This window comes from Hemiscyllium ocellatum, chromosome 14, assembly GCF_020745735.1.
Source record: "Hemiscyllium ocellatum isolate sHemOce1 chromosome 14, sHemOce1.pat.X.cur, whole genome shotgun sequence".
Classification (NCBI taxonomy): Eukaryota; Metazoa; Chordata; class Chondrichthyes; order Orectolobiformes; family Hemiscylliidae; genus Hemiscyllium; species Hemiscyllium ocellatum.
In genome coordinates this window covers 1757800-1778942 of record NC_083414.1, presented here as the reverse complement: position 1 = coordinate 1778942, position 21143 = coordinate 1757800, and the positions used below count along the sequence as shown (strand labels likewise).

Genomic DNA, 21143 nt, shown 5'->3' with positions numbered 1-21143 from the left:
GTGATGGTGGAGTCTGGTTGCTAGGCTAGCATTTATTGCCCATCCCAAAGGGCAGTTAAGACTCAACCCCATTCCTGTGGGTCGGGGGTCACATGTGGGCCAGACCAGGTAAGGATGGCAGTTTCCTTCCCTGAAGGCCATCAGAGATCCAGGTAGGTTTTTTCAAGAATTGACAATGGTCCATCGTTAGACTCTTAATGGGAGATTTTTGTTGAATTGAATTCAATTTGCACCATCTGCCATGGCTGGATTTGAACCTGGGTCTCTCGATTACATTTTTGGTGACAACACCACTACACTATCACTGAAGACCGGCAGCTGGAGGATCTGTGTGGGATCACTGGCCTCAGTCTCACTGTGGTTATTCAGTAAGAGGTGAAAATTTGAACTTTACAAATTGTAGACATAACCTCGTCGCTGGAGCCTGAGATAGCTGAAGGGAACAGTGTAGGGCAGAGGCACCTACAAGAATATGGTTCCTGCAGGACTGGGATTAAACTGGCCAAGCCTGGGAAGAAAGGGATTCTGCATTTGATTTGTCAATGTTACCATAATGTCTCGCCTATGCTGAAATACCTGAAGAGACTATCATTTGGATTTGAATTTTAATAAACTAGAAGAGCAGCCAACCAAAAGATTTATGCAGGTTTGTCTGTCCGGCGCGTTACCATGACAACAGAGCTCTCCGTATTGATGGCTCTGCCAAACAAATGCTAATTGTGAAGTGACAAAGGATTTGTTCCTTGTGGCTACACAGGTCAGAGGGAAGCTGTACTGAACAGACCCCACTTCTGAACGTAGACAATTATTCAGAAATCTGTCTCAGTCAAGATCTGTGGGAGTGTGTGTGTGTCAGTGAGTGTATTCATACACTCTCTCCTTCTGTCTGCCTTTCTCTCTCTCTCTCTCCCCTGTCTCTCTCTGCCTCCCTCAGTCTGTCTGCCTTTCTCTGTCTCTGTCTGTCTCTCTCCTGTCTCTCTCAGTCTGTCTACATTTCCCTGTCTGCCTTTCCCTGTCTCTCTCTCTCTCACTGTTTCTTTCTCTCTCTCTCCTGCTCTGCCTCTGTCTCTCTCTGTCTGTCTGACTTCCTCTCTCTCTCTCTCTCTCTGTCTCTGTCTTTACTTTCTCTTTCCCTCTCTGTCTCTATCTCTCTGTCTCTCTCTGACTGACTGTCTCTTGCTGTCTCCTCCTCCCTATCTCATGCTCCTCAGTTTAACCCTAACTCTGTCCCTTTATCCAAATCATTGAAATAAATTCAAAACACTTGAGATGTTAGTACCTTCCCCCTTGTGCCATCTTGCCAGCCTGAAGGAGACTCACTTGTGCGACAGCTTCCTGACAGCTATACATTCTGCAATCCACCCTGATAGCCCTACACCACGGGCCATTATTGATGTAATAATCTTCAATGTGGAACCTTCTGGAAATCTAGTACCATACACCCACTGGTTTCTCCTCAGAACGTGTAGCTCCCTCGTGAACTCTGGTTTGTTGTTTGGATATTATTTTCCCTTTCACAGAACCATGTTGACCCTCCCTGATCACCCAGCTGACCTGCTGTCGTTCACATTATAATAACCTGTAATATTTACCCAGGATGGATGTTAAACTCACTGACCAGCAGTTTCTCACGTCTGTCTCCCTTTCTGAATAAAGGAATCACAATCACAACCTTCCAATCTAACAGGATCTTCTTCAAATCGAGGGAGCTTTGGAAAATTGAACCAGTCCATTCGCTATCACTTTGTTAATTCTTTTCAGTTTTAAATATTTGAAGAACCTCTTCCTTTCTGCTTTCATATTTCTGGATAACTTCCTCTTACTTGAACTTTGTTCTGGCCCTCCCACATCTGCTTTTGTACAGTCTGATGATTTTTCTTTCTGTTTGATACTATCTTTAACATTTCTAGCTAACCTCGGAATGGTGAGTCTGGACCTTTGAATTTTTCTTACTTATTTTCGTGAATCTGATCTAATTCACAAAATTTTGTTTTCATAAAGACTGAAGCAGGTGGTTCCTGGGCTGTGTGGAGAGAGCAGATCAGGACAGAGAGTGGTGGACTGGATCCTACTCTCGGAGATACTGTACTAACTGGATGGTCTGACTGTGGTCTCCATGTGGCTGAGGTTATTACAATGGGAAGGGACACCACATCACTGATGTGCTTTAGCCCCAGGGGAGGTTAGTGGCAAGGTCCTGATAAACCTTAAAGACTTCTCAGAGAAAGTGAGGTCTGCAGATGCTGGAGATCAGAGCTGAAAATGTGTTGCTGGAAAAGCGCAGCAGGTCAGGCAGCATCCAAGGAACAGGAAATTCGACGTTTCGGGCATAAGCCCTTCTTCAGGAATGAGGAAAGTGTGTCCAGCAGGCTAAGATAAAAGGTAGGGAGGAGGGACTTGGGGGAGGGGCGATGGAGATGTGATAGGTGGAAGGAGCTTAAGGTGAGGGTGATAGGCCGGAGTGGGGTGGGGGCGGAGAGGTCAGGAAGAAGATTGCAGGTTAGGAGGGCGGTGCTGAGTTTGAGGGAATCGACTGAGACAAGGTGGGGGGAGGGGAAATGAGGAAACTGGAGAAATCTGAGTTCATCCCTTGTGGTTGGAGGGTTCCTAGGCGGAAGATGAGGCGCTCTTCCTCCAGCCATCGTGTTGCCATGGTCTGGTGATGGAGGAGTCCAAGGACCTGCATGTCCTCGGTGGAGTGGGAGGGGGAGTTGAAGTGTTGAACCACGGGGTGGTTGGGTTGGTTGGTCTGGGTGTCCCAGAGGTGTTCTCTGAAACATTCCACAAGTAGGCAGCCTGTCTCCCCAATATAGAGGAGGCCACATCGAGAAAGACTCACTGGATCCAAATGAGTGTCACAACCAATCATTCTTCACAAGTTCAGTGATGAGTCAATGACATTGGTGTGGGGACTGGAGTCACATAGAGGCCCAGAGCAGGGGGACACACGGCAGTTTTCCACCACTAAAGGTCACGAAGGAACCTGTCGCTTTTTATGAATATCCAACAGCGTTCCAGTCACTTGGCCAGATTTTAAATCCAACTTTGGTGACATTCAACTGACATTCCCAAATTGCTCTTTTGGAATCTGAACTCTGGCTGTTTGTATTCCTAAGGCAAGATCACCCTGGGGGCAATAACAGAAAGGCCATACCCCACCCTGGGGGTAATAACAGTAAGGTCAGCCATCACCCTGGGGGCAATAACAGAAAGGCCAGTTCTCTCCTGGTGGTGTCACCTTTCTATTATTACCACCAGGGTGAGGGCTGACCTTTCTGTTAATACCCCATGGTGGGGTATGACCATTCTGTTATTACCCCTAGGGTGAGGGTTGACCTTTCTATTATTACCCCCAGTGAGGGCTGGCCATTGTGTTATTACTCTCAGGGTGGGGGCTGGATTTCTGTTATTACCCCCAGGTTGCGGTCTGGCTACACATTTTTTACCCCCAGGTAATAACCCTGGGGGTAATAACAGAAAGGCCAGCTCTCACCGTGGGGGTTATAACAGAAAGTTTAGCCTTCACTTGGGGGCAAAAACAGAAAGGTCATACCCCACTCTGGGGGTAATCACAGAAGGATCAGCCTCCACCCTGTGGATAACAACAGAAAGGTCATACCACATCCTGGGGGTAATAACAGAAAGGTCATGCCCCACCCTGGGGGTAATAACAGAAAAGTCTAACCCACCCTGGGGCTAATAACAGAAAGTTTAGCCCTCACCTGGGGGTAATAAGAGAAAGGCCAGCTCTCACCCTGGGGGTAATAAGAAAAATGTCATGCCCCACTCTTGGGGTAATCACAGAAAGACCAGCCCTTACCCTGGGGATATTAACAGAAAGTGTAGCCCTCACCTGCGGTCAATAACAGAAACGTCATACCCCACCCTGGGGGCAAAACAGAAAGGTTATACTCCACCCTGGGGATAATAACAGAAAGGCCAGCCCTCACCCTGGGGGTAATAACAGAAAGGCCAGCCCCCACCCTGGGGGTAATAACAGAACGGCCAGCCCCCACCCTGGGGGGAATAACAGAAAGGTCAATGTTCACCTGGGGGCAATAACAAAAAGGTCAGCCCCCACCCTGGAGGGCAATAACAGATAGGTCATCCCTGTCCCTGGGGGTAATAACAGAATGGCCAACCCTGACCTGGGTAAATCATTGAAGAAACAGCTCAATTGAGGTGACGCTGTTTTAACAAACCTGTCAACACAGTTTACCATCATGCTCTGTGCTGTCTCCTTGAATGAGCCATTTTCGCCCCTCCTTGTGCTGTTCATCAAATTAGCCCACATCACACATCCATCCAATCCCCTCCTCAAAGCCCTGACACACCCTGATAGCCCCCATTCTGTCAGGCAGCATCACCACCCTCTGTCTGAAATGTTTCCTCATCTCCCCTTTGCCATTTATTTTAAATCCGTCCCCTCTGGTTCCTGACTCAGTGAGGGTCACCTCTTCACCCTGTCTGCTCTCAGGACAATCCCCCAGCTCCCTCTGTCTCTCCACATTCACTGAGGCGCCTCTCTCCTGGGAATTTCCCAGCTGCTGCCTGAAGTCCCGAGTGGGAGATGATCCTCCAGTTGAGGCCTGACTGTGGATTGGAAGGGGTTTGCTGTCAGATCTTTGTTTTATTCCCCAGAATCCAATATCTCACTACCTTCTTAACTCACCCTGACACTGTCTCCACTTTGTGAATACAGACCCCTCCCCCACCCCTCTGGTCTTCCTCCTCTCACTCCTCCCCCTCAGACCCCTGATCACATCCAGCTACATCATCACGTTCTCCCCCCCCAGTAGTGTGTCTGCTGTTTTACCTCTCCCCAGGTTGAGTTGCGTTGGCTGTGAATCTGTTTTCAACAAACACTCTCTGACTCCTCCTGAAGTCTGTTAGTTTGCCCTCTCTCTTTCTGATGACACTGGGTTTTGTAGAAACCACTAACCTCAAAATTAACCCCCTCCCTTCCATGGCCAAGATTGGAGGCACTGGATATTGGAGGCAAAAGCTATGGGCCCTGACAACATTCCAGCAATGTTACTGAAGACTTGTTCTCCAGAACTTGCCACTCCCCTAGCCAAGCTGTTCCAGTACAGTTACAGTTACAACACTGGCATCTACCCCAACAATTGCCCAGGTATGTCCTGACTACAAACAACAGGACAAATCCAACCCGGCCAAATACAGCCCCATCAGTTCACTCTCAGTAAAGTGATGGAAGGCTTCATCAACAGCACATGCTCAGCAATTACCTGCTCAGTGATGCCCAGTTTTGGTTCTGTCAGGGTGGTGGTGGTGCGTGGATGGATGAGGGGTTCAGTTAGAAAGTTATGGAAAAGGTTAAAGGGTGGGGGATGGCTCAGCAAAGGGTCTGAAAGTTTTCAGAACAAGTAAGAGGACAGAGAGCCAGGGAAGGGCCAGAAATCTCACCTCAGGCACAGCAGGTAGTGGGGACAATGAGAAGGGGGCAGTCAATGCTGGAGTGAGGGTGTTGTACCTAAACACACACAGAATCCAAAACAAGGGAAATGAGCCTGGAGCACAGATTGCAATTGGTGGGATCGATGCTGTGGGTATCTCAGAGATGAGGCTGTAAGGAGATCAGTTAGAGGGTGGAGACTCTGTGGAACTCATTATCACTGAGAGCTATGCAGACCAAGGCATTGAGTGTGTTTAAGGCTGAGATAGATGGGTTCCTGATTGGTAAGGGAATCAAGGGTTATGGGGAGAAGGCGGGAGAATGAGGTGGAGAAACAGATCAGCCATGTTGGAATGATGGGGCAGGTTCAATGGGCTGAATGACCTAATTCTGCTCCAATATCTGATAGTCTCATGGTTCTGAGAAATATTTATAAAACATGAATTCAGCCTCAGCTCTGTGCCTGATACGAGCACCTCAGTTTAGTAAAGATGATGCAGGAAGCATTGATGAGAGTGTTGTGTGTGTGGGGCTGTAACAGTTCCTGTTGGAGTAGACAAGGCTGTGAGGAAGTCTGACTGTTCAGAATGTCAAGGGCCTGGACAGAGTAGCTGTTCCTCTTGCAGAAGAGCTCTGCACCAGAGAGCACTGAGTCAATGTCATTGACAAACAAACTGACAGGAACATGGGAATTTCTTCCAAGCAGTGGCTGGGTCTGGTCTGTTGTAACCAGCTGTTAGTTATTCTTAGAGTGAAACTGGGAAATGGTGGCGTTGTTGCCAGTGCTGTAACTGTACTGGAACAGCTTGGCTGAGGTTCGATCAATGTCTTGGATGCACAAAGGTGACTTTCAACAACTAGAAGGAAAAAAGTGGAACTCTTCAAGAGGTCACGTGACAATTGGAAAAGTAGAACGGAATTTCATGAGTAGTGATGGTTTGGAGGGATATGGGTCAGGAGCAGGCAGGTGGGACAAGTTGGACCGAATGGTCTGTTTCCATGCTGTACAATTCTATGACGTTATGACTGTTTAGAGAGAAATAAGATGGACTTGGATGTAGGTTTGCTCACTGAGCTAGAAGGTTTATTTCCAGACATTTCGTTATCTTACTAGGTGACATCTTCAGTGGACCTCACACAAAGCAATGCTGAAAATTCCTGCTTTCTATTTATATGTTTGGGTTGCTTTGGGTTGGTGATATCATTTCCTGTGGTGATGTTATTTCCTGTGGTGATGTCATTTCCTGTGATGAAGTCATTTCCTGTTCTTTTTCTCAGGGTGTGGTAGATGGGGTCTAATTCGATGTGTTTGTTGTTAGAATTCCAGTTGGAATGTCATGCTTCTAGGAATTCTCGTGCATGTCTCTGTTTGGCTTGTCCTAGGATGGATGTGTTTTCCTAGTCGAAGTGGTGTCCTTCCTCATCTGTCTGTGAGGATACTAGTAAGAGAGGGTCATGTCTTTTTGTGGCTAGTTGATGTTCATGTATCCTGGTGGCAAGTGTCCAATGTAGTGTTTGTTACAGTCCTTATGTGGTATTTTGTAAGTGATATTAATTTTGCTCGTTGTCCGTATGGGGCTTTCAAGTTCATTAGCTGCTGTTTCAGTGTGTTGGTGGGTTTGTTAGCTTTTCTAGACCAACTGGTGGATGGAGTATGAGGCTGCAGGATGACCACAAACAGCTCGGTTCTGTTCCAGCACGGACCTGGGAGTGGTGTCCAACTGCCTGAGGTAAGGACAGACCTCTGTCTGCTCCTCCATAAAATCAAAGCATTGACTGTTGTGGAAGGTTTGGGAAGGAAACAGTGCTCACTCTCTCTGTCTCTCTCTCACTCTCTCTGTGAATTAAAGACAATGCACAAAGATTATGAAATGCTAGCTCAGTAGAAGTCCCGGGTCTAACTGACTGGCTGCCCAAACTCTGGATGTTGGCGACAGAAACTGAAAGTGCAGTGAGAGAAAGACCACATTTTCTCCTCGGTGCCGCCTGCCCTTACTGACTCTGTCGGCCTGAACCCCCTGCCTTGTCCTGTCTGTGTGATCGGGTGTGTTTGGGTTTAATAGGAATATGGTTTAGTTTGACACCAAAGTCATTAATAATTTATTTTGCCACTTGGTAAAGATTAAAGTTTTTCATAATAAATAAGTTTGTGTGTTTGTTGATGAACCTTGGGGGGAGTCTTCTGTTTCTCCTCAATGTCCGTAAAAATAAACTAATTTGACCATCTTGGAGATTCAGTTGGACATGTTTGTGAGAGTGGAGTAGAGCTGGGATGTGTTGCTAAAGGCGGCTTCAATGTGGCCATTGACCAGAATTGGATAGGCTTGGGATACGAAAGAAAATGACCTGGAAAACAAGAGGAGGGAACGTTCAGTCAATTGCTCTTACAGGGAGCTAACATAGGTGTGATGGGTGGAATGGCCCCTTCAGTACTGATTGCAGACATAGGAATACCCAGCAGTTACGGTCCATGGCCCTCTTCCCCCATCTGTCCTTCCATTGGTCGGACTCTCCCATGGAGATTTCCTCACATAAACATTCAATCGTCCCGAACACAGTCACCCACCACCCACCTCACCATCCCCTGAGGAAAGGGGCCACCATTTCTGCATGATCCCAGAGGAATCTTTCCTTGAGTATCTTCCCTTCCCACATCAGCAACTTTCTATAATTCAGAAACCAGTTTCTCCAGAGAGCTGAAGGGTCACGGGATTTTTTAAACATAAAACAATGAACTACAGGTGCTGGAGATCGGCAACAGAATTAGAAATTGCTGGGGAAACTCAGCAGGTCTGGCGGCATCTGTGGAGAGAAAGCAGAGGTTTTTTATTCTGTGCAATTCTGGTCTCCTTCCTATTGGAAGGATGTTGTGAAACTTGAAAGGGTTCAGAAAAGATTTACAAGGGTGTTCCCAGGGTTGGAGGGTCTGAGCTACAGGGGGAGGCTGAACAGGCTGGGGCTGTTTTCCCTGGAGCATCGGAGGCTGAGGGGTGACCTTATAGATGTTTATAAAATCATGAGGGACATGGATAGGGTAAATAGACAGTCTCTTCCCTGGGGTGGGGAAGTCCAGAACTAGAAGGCATAGATTAGGGAGAGAGGAAAGATATAAGAGAGACCCAAGGGGCAACCTTTTCACGCAGAGAGTGGTACGTGTATGGAATGAGCTGTCAGAGGATGTGGTGGAGGCTGGTACAATTACAACATTTAAGAGGCATTTGGATGGGTGTATGAATAGGAAGGGTTTGGAGGGATATGGGCTGGGTGCTGGCAGGTAGGACTAGATTAATATAGAATATAGTATCTGGTTGGGATGGACAAGTTGGACCGAAGGGTTTGTTTCCATGCTGTACATCTCCATGACACTGAGTCTATTTCCTTTTGAAGCCAGCAATCTCCTGACTGACCCCAAACCGCCCGCGATGTGTTTGCACTGTCTCCACACCCAGGTTTCTTGTTCAGGCTGATGCAGCTGCGAGTGACCTCCTTCTGCACATTCAGTGTTTGTTCCTTCAGTTGGTATCGCTCCCTGAGAAACAGGAATGCTGTAACACCAGAGAAAACGCAGGCCATCCCTAAACTCCAGGTCGAGCAGTGTTTCTGATACGCACACTGACTGACTACTGGATGGTTTGTCTCTCTTTGTATTTGATTTGATTTATTCTTGTCACCTGTACCTGAGTACAGTGAGATGTTTTGTTTGGTAAGCAGTACTGGCAGATCATAACATATAAAGACACAAAGATCACAGGGTGATTGAACAGAGCGAGGAATGCAGCTGCAAAGAAGGTGCACAAAAAAAACCCAACGTTAATACCGGCCGGGAAGGAGCTGTTCCTACCTGTTGGTAAGTGTGTTCAGGATTCTGTATCTCCTGCCTGATGGAAGGGGTTGGAACAGAGCATTATCGGGGCGTGAGGGGTCTTTCATGATGTTGTCAGCCATTCCGTGGCAATGGGAAATGTAAATGGAGTCCCATGAGTGGGAGGTTGGCTTCTATGATGGCCTGGGCTGTGCACACAACTCTCTGCAGTTTTTTCCAGTCCTAGGCAGAGCAGTTGCCATACCAGGCTGTTATGCAGTCAAACAGTGTGTTCTCAATGGGGTATCTGTAGACGTTGGTGAGGGTCCATATGGACATGCTGAATTCCCAGATCCTCCTGAGGAAGAGACATTGTTGTGACTTCCTGACTGTCGCATCTCCTGTCACAGGGAGGGCCAGGACAGACTGTTAGTTATCGTCACTCCCAGGAACGTGACTCTCTCCGCCACCGCTCCATTGATGTAGATCTCTTCCTTGCTTCCTGAAGTCGAGAGACGAGATGGTTCAGATGAGATGATAGAGAGTTACAGATTAACTCAGAAGGATTTAAAGAGAGGAGCAAAGAGAGGACATGAGCAGTCTTTAGCAGGTAGAATAAAGGAGAACCCTAAAGGTATGAGAGGAATAAAAGGATGACTAGGGTAGGAATAGGGTCAGTCAAAGACAAAAGTGGGAAGTTGTGTGTGGACCCTGTGGAGATCGGAGAGGTGCTAAACGAATATTTGTCACTAGTTTTCACTCAGGAAAAGGAGAATATTGCAGAGGAGAAGAATGAGATATTAGACTAGGAAGGATCGAGGTTAGTAAGGAAGAGGTGTTATCAATTCTAGGAGTGAAAATAGACCAGTTCCCTGGGCTGGTTGGGATTTATCCGAGGATTCTCTGGGAAGCTTGGGAGGAGATATTAGAGCTTTTGGCTTTCATCATTGTCTACAGGTTTAGTACCAGAGGACTGGAGAATTGCAAATGTGCCCTTGCTCAGGAAGGGCAGTAGAGATAACCCAGGTAATTATACACCAGTGAGCCTTACTTCTGTTGTAGGAAAAGTTTTGGAAAGGATCATCTAGCAAGCAACAATTTGATTTCAGATAGTCAACGTGGTTTTGTCAAGGGCAGGTAGTGTCTCATAAACCTCATTGAGTTTTTTGAGAAGGTGACCAAGCATGTAGATAAGGGTAGGGCAGTTGATGTGGTATACATGGACATCAGTTAAAGCCTTTGATAAAGTTCCACATGATAGGCTGTTGGAGAAAATGCAGAGGCATGGAATTGAGGGTGATTTAGCAGTTTGGATTAGAAACTGGCTTTCTGAAAGAAGGCAGCAAGTGGTGGTTGATGGAAAATATTCAGCCTGGAGTCCAGTTACTAGTGGTGTGCCACAAGGATTTGGTTTGGGACCACTGCTGTTTGTCATTTTTATAAGTGACTTAGACGCAGGCATAGGTGGATGGATTAGTAAATTTGCAGGTGACACTAAAGTCAGTGGAGTAATGGACAGTTTGGAAGAATGTTACAGGTTGCAGGGGGACTTGGATAAACTGCAGAATTGGGCTGAGAGGTGGCAAATGGAGTTCAATGCAGCTAAATGTGAGGTGATGCACTTTGGGAAGAATAACAGGAAGGCAGAGTACTGGGTCAATAGCAAGATCCTTGGTAGTGTGGATGTACAGAGAGATTTTGGAGTCCATGTACATAGATCCCTGAAAGTTGCCACCCAAGTGGATAGTGCTGTTAAGAAGGCATATGGTGTGTTAGGTTTCATTGGTAGAGGGATTGGGTTCCAGAGCTGTAATATCATGCTACAACTATACAAAACGCTGGTGCGGCCACACTTGGAATATTGTGTCCAGTTCTGGTCCCCATATTTTGGGAAGGATGTGGAAGCATTGTAAAAGGTGCAGAGGAGATTTACCAGGATGTTGTCTGGTCTGGAGGGAAGGTCTTATGAGGAAAGGTTGAGAGACTTGTCTGTTCTCATTGGAGAGAAGAAGGCTAAGGGGGGATTTGATAGAGACATACAAGATGATCAGAGGATTAGATAGGGTAGACAATGAAAATTTTTTTCTGAGGATGATGACGTCAGTGTGTACGAGGGGACATATGAGGGGTGATAGATTTAAGACAGATGTCAGAGGCAGGTTCTTTACTCAGAGAGTGGTAAGGGTGTGGAATGCCCTACCTGCCAATGTAGTTAACTCAGCCACATTAGAGAGATTTAGGCAATCCTTGGATAAGCACATGGATGATGGTGCGATAGTGTAGGGGTATAGTGTAGCTGAAAATAGTTCACAGGTCAGTGCAACAGCCTGTTCTGCACTGTATTGTTCTATGTTCTAAGTCAATGATAACTCTTTGCTGACATTACGGTAGAGATTGTGATCTTTACACCAATCACCAGGCCAGATCTCTTTCCTGTATTCATTGCCTCATCATTGTTTGATATGTGGCTTACAATGGCGATGTCATCAGCAAACATGTCAATGGCGTTCGGCTGCAATTTGGCCACGTGGTTGAGAGTGTAGAGGGAGTACAGTAAAAGGCTGAGTACACATCTTTGTGGGGCTCGTGTTGAGTGTTATCGTTGGGGGGAGGTGCTATTGTCTATCCTTACTAATCGTGGTCTGTGGGTCAGAAAGCTGAGGATCCAGTTACAGAGAACAGAGATTAAAGCTCAGAGTTTGGAGACTAGTTGGTTGGAATTATGATGATGAGGATAGAGCTGTAGTTAATAAAATAGGAGGCAGAAGTGAGGTCTGCAGATGCTAGAAACCAGAGTTTAGATTAGAGTGGTGCTGGAAAAGCACAGCAGGTCAGGCAGCATCCGAGGAGCAGGAAAATCATTGTTTCAGGCAAAAGTCCTTCATCAGGGCCCGGAATGTCGATTTTCCTGCTCCTCGGATGCTGCCTGACCTGCTGTGCTTTTCCAGCACCACTCTAATCTAAACGTTAATAAATAGAGCCTGTTGTAGGTATCCTTATTATCCAGATATTCCAGGGGTGAGTGTAGGGTCAGGGAGATGGTGTCTGCTGTTGCTCAGTTGCAGCAGAAGACGAATTGTTTTGTATCCTTGGATCGCTGTCACGAAACAACAGTGGATGTTTTGCATTCTATTGTTTTTTAATACACGGAACGGTGAAGCTAATTTCTTCATTACAAAGAATGTAAAACCTCATGAAAATACACTGAAGCAGGCAGGCAGGTCTCCAGGCTGTCTGGAATTAAGCTATCCAAACTAACCAAAAAGAACAGAAAACTACACACAGGACTGGGCAAGGCTAGAGCCGCAGAGAGACTGGCGGCTGATCTGAGGGGAACTCTCTGACATGAGCGGAGAATAAGGTTTTTCTGGTAATTATGGTAAAGAAGACACAAGTATCCACGTTCTATTTAGCTCAGGTATGTCTGGGAAGCTGAGGTCTGTGATTTGCAGAGCCTGCACTTGGCGCCCCTGGTGGTCTGGATGACCATGTACAGGAGCTGCCTCCAGCTGGGACAACCCCAGCTCCAGGTTTTGGGATGGGGAGCAGCTGCTGGGAGAACCTTGGGGCAGTGACCAGGCCGAGGGGTTTCAGGATGGGCTCACCCCGCAGTTTAAGGAGGTACGGGCAGAGGGACCATACCAGGCAGAGGTGGCATCAGGTGGGTAGTGAGAGAATCCCCTGAGGGACTGTTTTTCAGCCTCGGAAAGCAAAGGGTGGGGGGAGAGAGAGGTGGGGGATGGGTGGGTGAGGGGGTGGGGGGAGGAGAGAGGGGAAGTGTGTGTGTGAGAGAGAGAAAGAAAAGGTGCTGGTTCCTGCCCAGAGCTGAAGCCCCAGCAGTGCCTGGGTGAGGGAGGGGCTGTGAGGAAGGGCATAGAGGAAGTGGACATGATCTATATGGACTTCAGTAAGGCATTCGACAAGGTTCCCCATGGGAGACTGGTTAGCAAGGTTAGATCTCATGGAATACAGGGAGAACTAGCCATTTGGGCACAGAACTGGCTCAAAGGTAGAAGACAGAGGGTGGTGGTGGAGGGTTGTTTTACAGACTGGAGGCCTGTGACCAGTGGAGTGCCACAAGGATCGGTGCTGGGCCCTCTACTTTTTGTCTTTTATATAAATGATTTGGATGTGAATATAGATATAGTCAGTAAGTGGAATCGCAGATAGATAGGATAGTGAAGAAGGTGTTTGGTATGCTTTCCTTTATTGGTCAGTGTATTGATTAAGGAGTTGGGAGGTCATATTGCGGCTGTACAGGACATTGGTTAGGCCACTGTTGGAATATTGCGTGCAATTCTGGTCTCCTTCCTATCGGAAAGATGTTGTGAAACTTGAAAGGGTTCAGGAAAGATTTACAAGGATGTTGCCAGGGTTGGAGGATTTGAGCTACAGGGAGAGGCTGAACAGGCTGGGGCTGTTTTCCCTGGAGCGTCGGAGGCTGAGGGATGACTTTATAGGTGTTTATAATATCATGAGGAGCATGGATAGGATAAATAGACAAATTCTTTTCCCTGGGGTTGGGGAGTCCAGAACTAGAGGGCATAGGTTTAGGGTGAGGGGGAAAGATATAAAAGAGACCTAAGGGGCAACGTTTTCACACAGAGGGTGGTGCGTGTATGGAATGAACTGCCAGAGGAAGTGGTGGAGGCTGGTACAATTACAACATTTAAGAGGCATTTGGGTATATGAATAGGAAGGGTTTGGAAGGATATGGGCTGGGTGCTGGCAAATGGAACTAGATTGGGTTGGGATATCTGGTCGGCATGGATGGGTTGGACCGAAGGGTCTGTTTCTGCGCTGTCAATCTCTCTGACTCTAGGAGAGTATATTGCCTCCTGGGTACCAGGGTCAAGGAGGTCACGGTTTGCTGCAGAGCAATCTGACCAATGAGGTCACAGCTCAGTGACAGAGGAAGGAAGAGAAATTAGCTCTTGGAATCAGCATTTTGGGAATTAGAGTTGAAATCAAAAAGCATGATTAGAAAGGTAACAGTCTCTAGATTACTGCCAGTGCTGGATGGCAGTGAATGTAGGAATAGCAGGACAGAGTGTGAATAAAAGGCTGGTGTGGGGCGAGGTGGGGGGGAAGGAGCTTTTAATTCCTGAGACACAGGGACTGTTTCTGGGGGGGAGGCGGTAGGAACTGTATGAGTTATATCTCAACAGGGAGATGACTAACAGCCTCGTGGGGAGGTTGGTTAATGCTGTGGGGGTGGGAGTGTTTAAAATGGATTGGCACGGTCATGGAATTCAGAGGCACTGAAGCTGAGATGGAGTTCAAAGTTAAAACGTTAAGAAATGAGTCTGGACAGCAGTGGAAGCAAGGACTAGGTAAGGAAAAGGTGAGTTTAACAAAGACACATGGAATATGTTCTAATGCAAAGAGCCTGAGGAATAAGACAATAAGTTTAGGGCACGTGGGGCTATAATACCACGTAGCTGTGTCTGACTGAGATGGAAAGGTGGACAGGACTGGCAGCTGAACCTTCCTGGGTATTCAGACAAGGTACAGAGGAGACTACAAGATGCCTGACCTGCTGTGCTTTTCCAACAACACACTCTTTGACTCTGATCTCCAGCGCTCCCTTTCTCCTAGAAGACGGAGGAGCGGTGTGGTGTGATATTGGTCAAGGAACCAATGATGAACCCTTCCTGATGAAGGGCTCTGGCCCGAAACGTCGAATTTCCTGTTCCTTGGATGCTGCCTGACCTGCTGTGCTTTAACCAGCAACACATTTTCAGCTCTGATCTCCAGCATCTGCAGACCTCACTTTTTACTCAAGGAACCAATGCCAGCTGTGAGGATAAGTCATTGCACAGAGCATTAAATGAGGCCTTATGGGTAAAAGTAAAGACAGAAAAAGGGCAAACACACTGCTGAGTATGTACTGCAGACCCCCCCCCCCCCCCCCCGCACCCCCCCCCCCCCCCCCCCCAACCCCCGCACAGTCAGGGAGAGGGAGAGGATTACATTCATAACCACTTTTCAGAGAAGTGGGATAGTAATAAGGCAGTGATAGAAAAGGATTTGAACTATCAAATATTAATTGGGATAGTTAAGCTGGGGGGGGGGGGTAAACATTGTCCCATGATTAAACAGGGCCAGAAGGGATAGTCTGGGAAATTCCAGGCCATTCAGTCTCACCTTGGTGTTGGGGAAGTTATTAGGAAGAATTCTGAGGGGTAGATCGTGTCTGCATTTGGAGAGACCTGGATGAATCAGGGAGGGTCGGTGTGGAGCCATGAAGAGAAGGTGATGTTTGACAAATTTGATTGTATTTGTTGAGGAGGGAGGTAACCAGGACAGTTGATGAGGGCACTGCATTTGATGTGTTGATATGGACTTGAGTGAAGCTTTTGATAAGGTCCCTGGTGGCAGATGGTGAAGAAAGTGAGAGCCAATGGGATCCAAGACAAGGTGATACACTGGATCCAAAATGGGCTGAGAGACAGGAAGCAGAGGCTGATGGGAGCGGGATGTTTCTGTGACTGGGAATCTGTTTCCAGTGGGGTTGGGGCTGGGGCCCTTGCTATTTGTGGGTGTATTAATGATTGTGGATTAATGTCGGGTGTGGTGAAGGAATTCACAGATGTCATGAAAACCTGTCGGGGGGTGGGGGTAAATAGTGAGGAGGGTATCTGTTCACTGCAGGAGGGTATCAGCGGCCTGGTCAGCTGGGCACAGCACTGACCAACGGCATTCAACCCAGAAAAGGGTGAGGGAATGTGGTGTATTAGAAAGGAAGGGATTGGTTCATTCCTGGAAACTGCTGAAGATCAGAGAGACCTTGGATATGAAGGCTTTGGGATACTCCCCTTTAATAGCTGAGGCATGGAATCCAAGAGCAGAGAGATTATGCTGGGATTGTATAAAACACTGGCCAGGCTACAGCAGGAGCACTGGGTGTTGTTCTGATCCCTGGCTTATCGGTAGGATGGGATTGTACTGAAGGGAGTGCAGAGGAGATTCTGGGCTGGAGGGTCTGAATGATGAGAAAAGACTGGATAAGCTGAGATTGTTTTCCTCAGAACAGAGAGGATTGAAAGGAGGCCTGATAGAGGGGATGAGATTATGAGTCGAAGGGTGTGGTGCTGGAAAAGCACAGCTGATCAGGTAGCATCTGAGGAGCAGGAGAATGATGAAGGGCTTATGCCTGAAACATTGATTCTCCTGCTTCTCGGTAGCTGCCTGACCTGCTGTACTTTTCCAGCACCACACTCTCAACTCTGATCTCCAGCATCTGCAGTCCCTCACTGTCTCCCTGTATAAGATTATGAAGGAAGTGGGCAGGGTGGATAGGAATGTACCTTTTCAATAACCATACGGTTATATGAGGGGAGTTGAGGAAATATTTTTTTCATCCAGAGGGTGGTAGGAGTCTAGAACTCAGTGTCTGAAAATGTGAGAGTCATTAACTCTCAGAACATTTAAGCAAAGCCAGAAGTCTTTCATCAGGTGAACTAACAGAAGGGCAGCATGTCAAAAGCTTGTGATTTGAAATAGATCTGTTGGACATTTACCTGGTGTCTCGTGACTTCTGACTTTGTCCACCTCACTCCAACACCAGCCCGTCCACAAGATGTAAGCAGTATTTAGATATTCACTTGTATTTCCAGTGACACCCAGATTATCAAACAAGAGCTGGGAGATGGGAATTGGATTTGAGATTTTGGAGCAGGTTTATAGCTCAGATTGTGAATTAGGTTGTCGATTGCTCCCAGCAAATGGTATAGTCAGGCCTGGTGGAGTGAATGGCCTACTACTGTGCAGTAAACACCTGTGAGTCTTATAGAGTCATAGAGATGTACAGCATGGAAACAGACCCTTCGGTCAAACCCATCAGATATCCCAACCCAATCGAGTCCCACCTGCCAGCACCTGGCCCATATCCCTCCAAGCCCTTCCTATTCATGTACCCATCCAGATGCCTCCTAAATGTTGTAATTGTACCAGCCCCCACCACATCCTCTGGCAGCTCATTCCATACACGTACCACCCTCTGCGTGAAAAAGTTGCCCCTTAGGTCTCTTTAATATCTTTCCCCTCTCACCCTAAACCTATGCCCTCTAGTTCTGGACTACCCCACCCCAGGGAAAAGACTTTTTAAAAAATCGTATCCATGCCCCCCATGATTTTTTTATCTCTCCGTTTTAATACACAAATGGCAAACTATTAATTCCGATTACAGTGATGTGCTTTAATAATATCTCCCATCCTGATATGGCTCCCCAGCTGTTTTGTTCCCAGCAGCATTCGGAAGATTAATGTTTAATTCCTAGAGGCACATCTGGTGTTGGGAACAGCTGTTGAAGGGGGAATCTGACAAAAAACATGATAGAGAAAGGAGTATTAGGGGATAGAGGCTCCAAATAATGTCTAAACACCAGGAGCAGCGTGTTGGGCTAGTATAAAGGTTAGGGTGGATTGGCCTTGGGAAATGCAGAGTTCCAGGGTCTGGGTGGGATGCTGTTCAGAGGGTCAGTGCAGACTCGATGGGCCGAATGGTCCCTTCTTCCCCCCCCCCCCCCCCCATCAACAAAACGGTCACGTCCTGTGAAGATGTGAATTTCTGGATCAGAATGACCGAGTGCGCCAGTATTTCCAAATATGGAGATTTAGGATCGGGGCTGGAAGAGGTTAGATCAATGCAGGGGGTCGGGTTGGTACATGGGGAGGGGGTGGTGTGGACGGAGGAGGGGGGGGTGAGATGTTATTGTTGGGGTGTGGGGGGGGGGGGGGTTGTATCACAACGCCCAGCCTCTGACCGTGCTTTTGCTCACTGCGTTGCGGTAGCGCCTGGGTTCTTGCGCTGACGCTGTCCGAGGGGGCTGGTCCCAGGCTGCGAGCAACCAATGGGATGGCAGGAGGTTGGGCCCTGGCTTGGAGCTCCCTGTATGTAAGGGCTGGCAAGGAGCCGGCTCCCGTCACTGCAGCCTCTGATGGAGAAGCGTGTTCCGGGCAGTTCTGGTCCTGGTCCCGGTCCCGGTCCCGGTCCGGCTCTGCATTCCCCTAGCGCCGCTCTCGCTGTGCTGCCGAGCCTCCCCTCTCCGTCCAGTCTCCAGCTTCCATGAGATTTTTTAGGCTCACCTTCAAGTGTTTTGTGGATTGCTTCTGAAACCTAGCGACCGCCTGAGTGTGTTCTAATCATCTCCGTCCCATCTTGCACCATGATATCCTCCTCAGTCCAGCTCCATTCAGGTGGGTACCCTGTGCACACACACACACACAGCCGCGACATCCACCCCCCACCCACCCCCCCTTCACCTCAAACTCCAGCCTCAGCCGCAACTGCTTTGTTCAGAGATAAACACAGCCTCTAAATATATCGTCCGGCTTTACTGAGAGAGAGAGAGCTGCAGTGAGGGAGGTGAAGTCTGCTTTAAGATGGTGTATTTCTCGACAATGAGGGAGTGAGTGTGACAGAGCTGGTAAAGAGCAAGCAGTGAGCACTCCTTCAAGAGCTCTTCGGTTGAAAGCTGTCTCACCCGAAAAAAAAACATTCACCTGTCCTCAAAATAACTGCCTTCTGTCACAAGCTGAGGGTCAGGGTGTTCAGTCACTGGAAGCAGACCGTGCAGTCCTCACTGACCAGGTTCCTGAAACAAACCCAGTGCCCCTTGCCTGCGTTTGGCTCTTTTCCATCTAAACCTTGCCTATGCATGCACCTGTTCAAAGATCTTTTAGCTGTTGTAATTGTACTCACCTCCACCACTTCCGCTGGCAGCTCATTCCATAAGTCATTTCTACACATTTCAGGTTATTCCAGAGAGTGCGGATTTGCCCCCTCACCCACCCGTCAATCCGGCTGCTCTCTGAAAGCCCACTTGCTGTGATCAGTGTCCCCCCACCCCCCCCATGCCAATCCAAAGCTTCACTTGATTCCCTTCTCCCTCCCTCCCTCCACATATTTGTCATCCCCAGCCCCTCAGTAACCTGTCCCTATGAAGGGGGGAGGGTGGGAGTTGAGAGAGATGTATGTTCCTCGCGCGGTTTCAGACAAAGGTGAGCACAGAAGCTGTCTGTGAGATGATGGTGTCAGGGATTGGAGTCTGGTACCATCTCATTGTCTGAATGCAGGCTGGGGGCCATCAGCCAGATTCCCCCCCACTGCGATCCTGCATTGAAGCCAGTGATTCCGAGCAGATTTCGGAGAGGTGTGGCCAGCTGTGGAACGGTTGAATGGTTGTGAATGGGGTGCAGCTCCATGATCTGGGGGGATGCTGTGACCACAGAGGGTCGTTGAGATGTACAGCACGGAAACAGACCCTTCGGTCCAACTCCTCCATGCCGACCAGATATCCCAACCCAATCTAGTCCCGTTTATCAGCATTTGACCCATATCCCTCCAAACTCTTTCTATTCATATACCTATCCAGATGCCTTTTAAATTGTACCAGCCTCCTCCACTTCCTATGGCAGCTCGTTCCTTACACGCGCCATGCTCTGTGTGAAAAAGTTGCCCCTTAGGTCCCTTTCCCTCTCACCTTAAACCTATGCCCCTCTAGTTCTGGACTCCTCTAAGGAAGTTCAAAAGCCATATAAAGGACCCTCTGCTGTAGCCCCAAGCATTAAACAGTTCTTGGTGAAACTTTATAAATCCCTGGTTAGACCACGGATTGAGAATTGTGTTCAGTTCTGACCCCCCCTCCCCACTCTGGGAAGAGTAATGAGGTCTTGGAGGGGGTGTAGAGCTGGTTTACTGAAATGGTCCAGGAATAAGACTCTCCAGTGATTGTACAGAGTCTGTGGGAATGTGCTGCTCAGAATCCTTACGCAGATTGAATGGAGGCGTTGAAAATGAAGTAGGTTTTTTTCTGGCTAAATAGAGAGAGAGAGAGAGAGAGAGACAGAGGCTGCCTTCTGTTGGGAGGGGAGTGGTCAGTGACCAGAGGGAGACTATTTGAAGGAAATCTGCAAAACCAGCACTGTGGGAGGAGATGGGGAGAATCCAGTGAGTGGCCGTGATCTGGAATGTGCTGCCTGAAAGGGAATTGGAAGCAGATTCAATCGGAATCTTCAAAAGGGAATTGGAGAATGGTACAAAGGATACTCTGACAGGGATGTAGGGAAAGGGCAGAGGCAGGCTCATTAATTAGAATGCCCACAGCTTCGAGAGTTCATTGATGAAGATGTTAAATTTTAATTTTGATTGCTAGGGGAGAAATACTTTGCTGCAGCTCCCGGGGAAGTTTAAACTTTAATCTGGGGCTATTCAGGCCAAAAGTCAGAAAATTTCCAGAGTGGTTCCGAATGATTTTATTCTTGGATAGGGAGTGTGACTGGAGCCATTAGGAAAACAAGATATAGCAGCAGAACAGAGACATTCAGTCCGCTGAATCCGCTCTGCCACTCGGTCATGGCTTGGTCAGACAGGCTGAGGCTGGAGTTAGGAAAGGGTTGGACAGATTGATCCACACAATCCACCGGTGACAGGCGTCAGGAGGGGCATCGGGCAGCTCATCCCAAACTGGGAAGATACAGATTTCTTTCCACAGTTAATTTGCACAGCCCACTGAACTATTTTTGATGGGGGGGATGATATAGAGGGAGCTTTATGCTGCATCTATAACCCGTGCTGTCCCTGTCTCGGGGGTGTTTGATGGAGACTTGTAGAGAGAGCTTTACGTTCAGTTCAAAAGAGTAGAGCTAGCCCACCGTGGCTGTGCCAGTCAAAAACAGCCACCTAACCATTCCAATCCCAATTTCCAGCACTTGGCTTATAGCCTTGGCATTGCAAGTGCACATCAAAATACTACTTAAACATTGAGGGTATCTTCCGCCCTTACAGAGACACTGAGTTCCAGGTTCTTACCACCCTCACATCTCCTTAAAACCTCCTGCCCCTCTCTTAAACCAAAAACTTTCCTGGTCACTGATCCCTCCATCAAGAGGAAGGTTTCTGCCTGTCTGTGTCCCTCATAA

The 21143-nt window shown here is 47.9% G+C and overlaps 1 protein-coding gene across 1 annotated transcript in view; it reads left to right on the top strand.

Annotated features, from left to right (window-relative positions):
• Positions 1-18161: 18161 nt before the first annotated feature.
• The window catches only part of LOC132822207 (sodium- and chloride-dependent creatine transporter 1-like), a 196265-nt gene continuing 193283 nt past the window's right edge, over positions 18162-21143 (top strand). Inside the window, exon 1 of the mRNA XM_060835284.1 lies at positions 18162-18419. Within this exon, the coding sequence (XP_060691267.1) occupies positions 18389-18419 (31 nt within the window). The 5' untranslated portion in view covers positions 18162-18388. The remainder of the gene's footprint in view (positions 18420-21143) is intronic.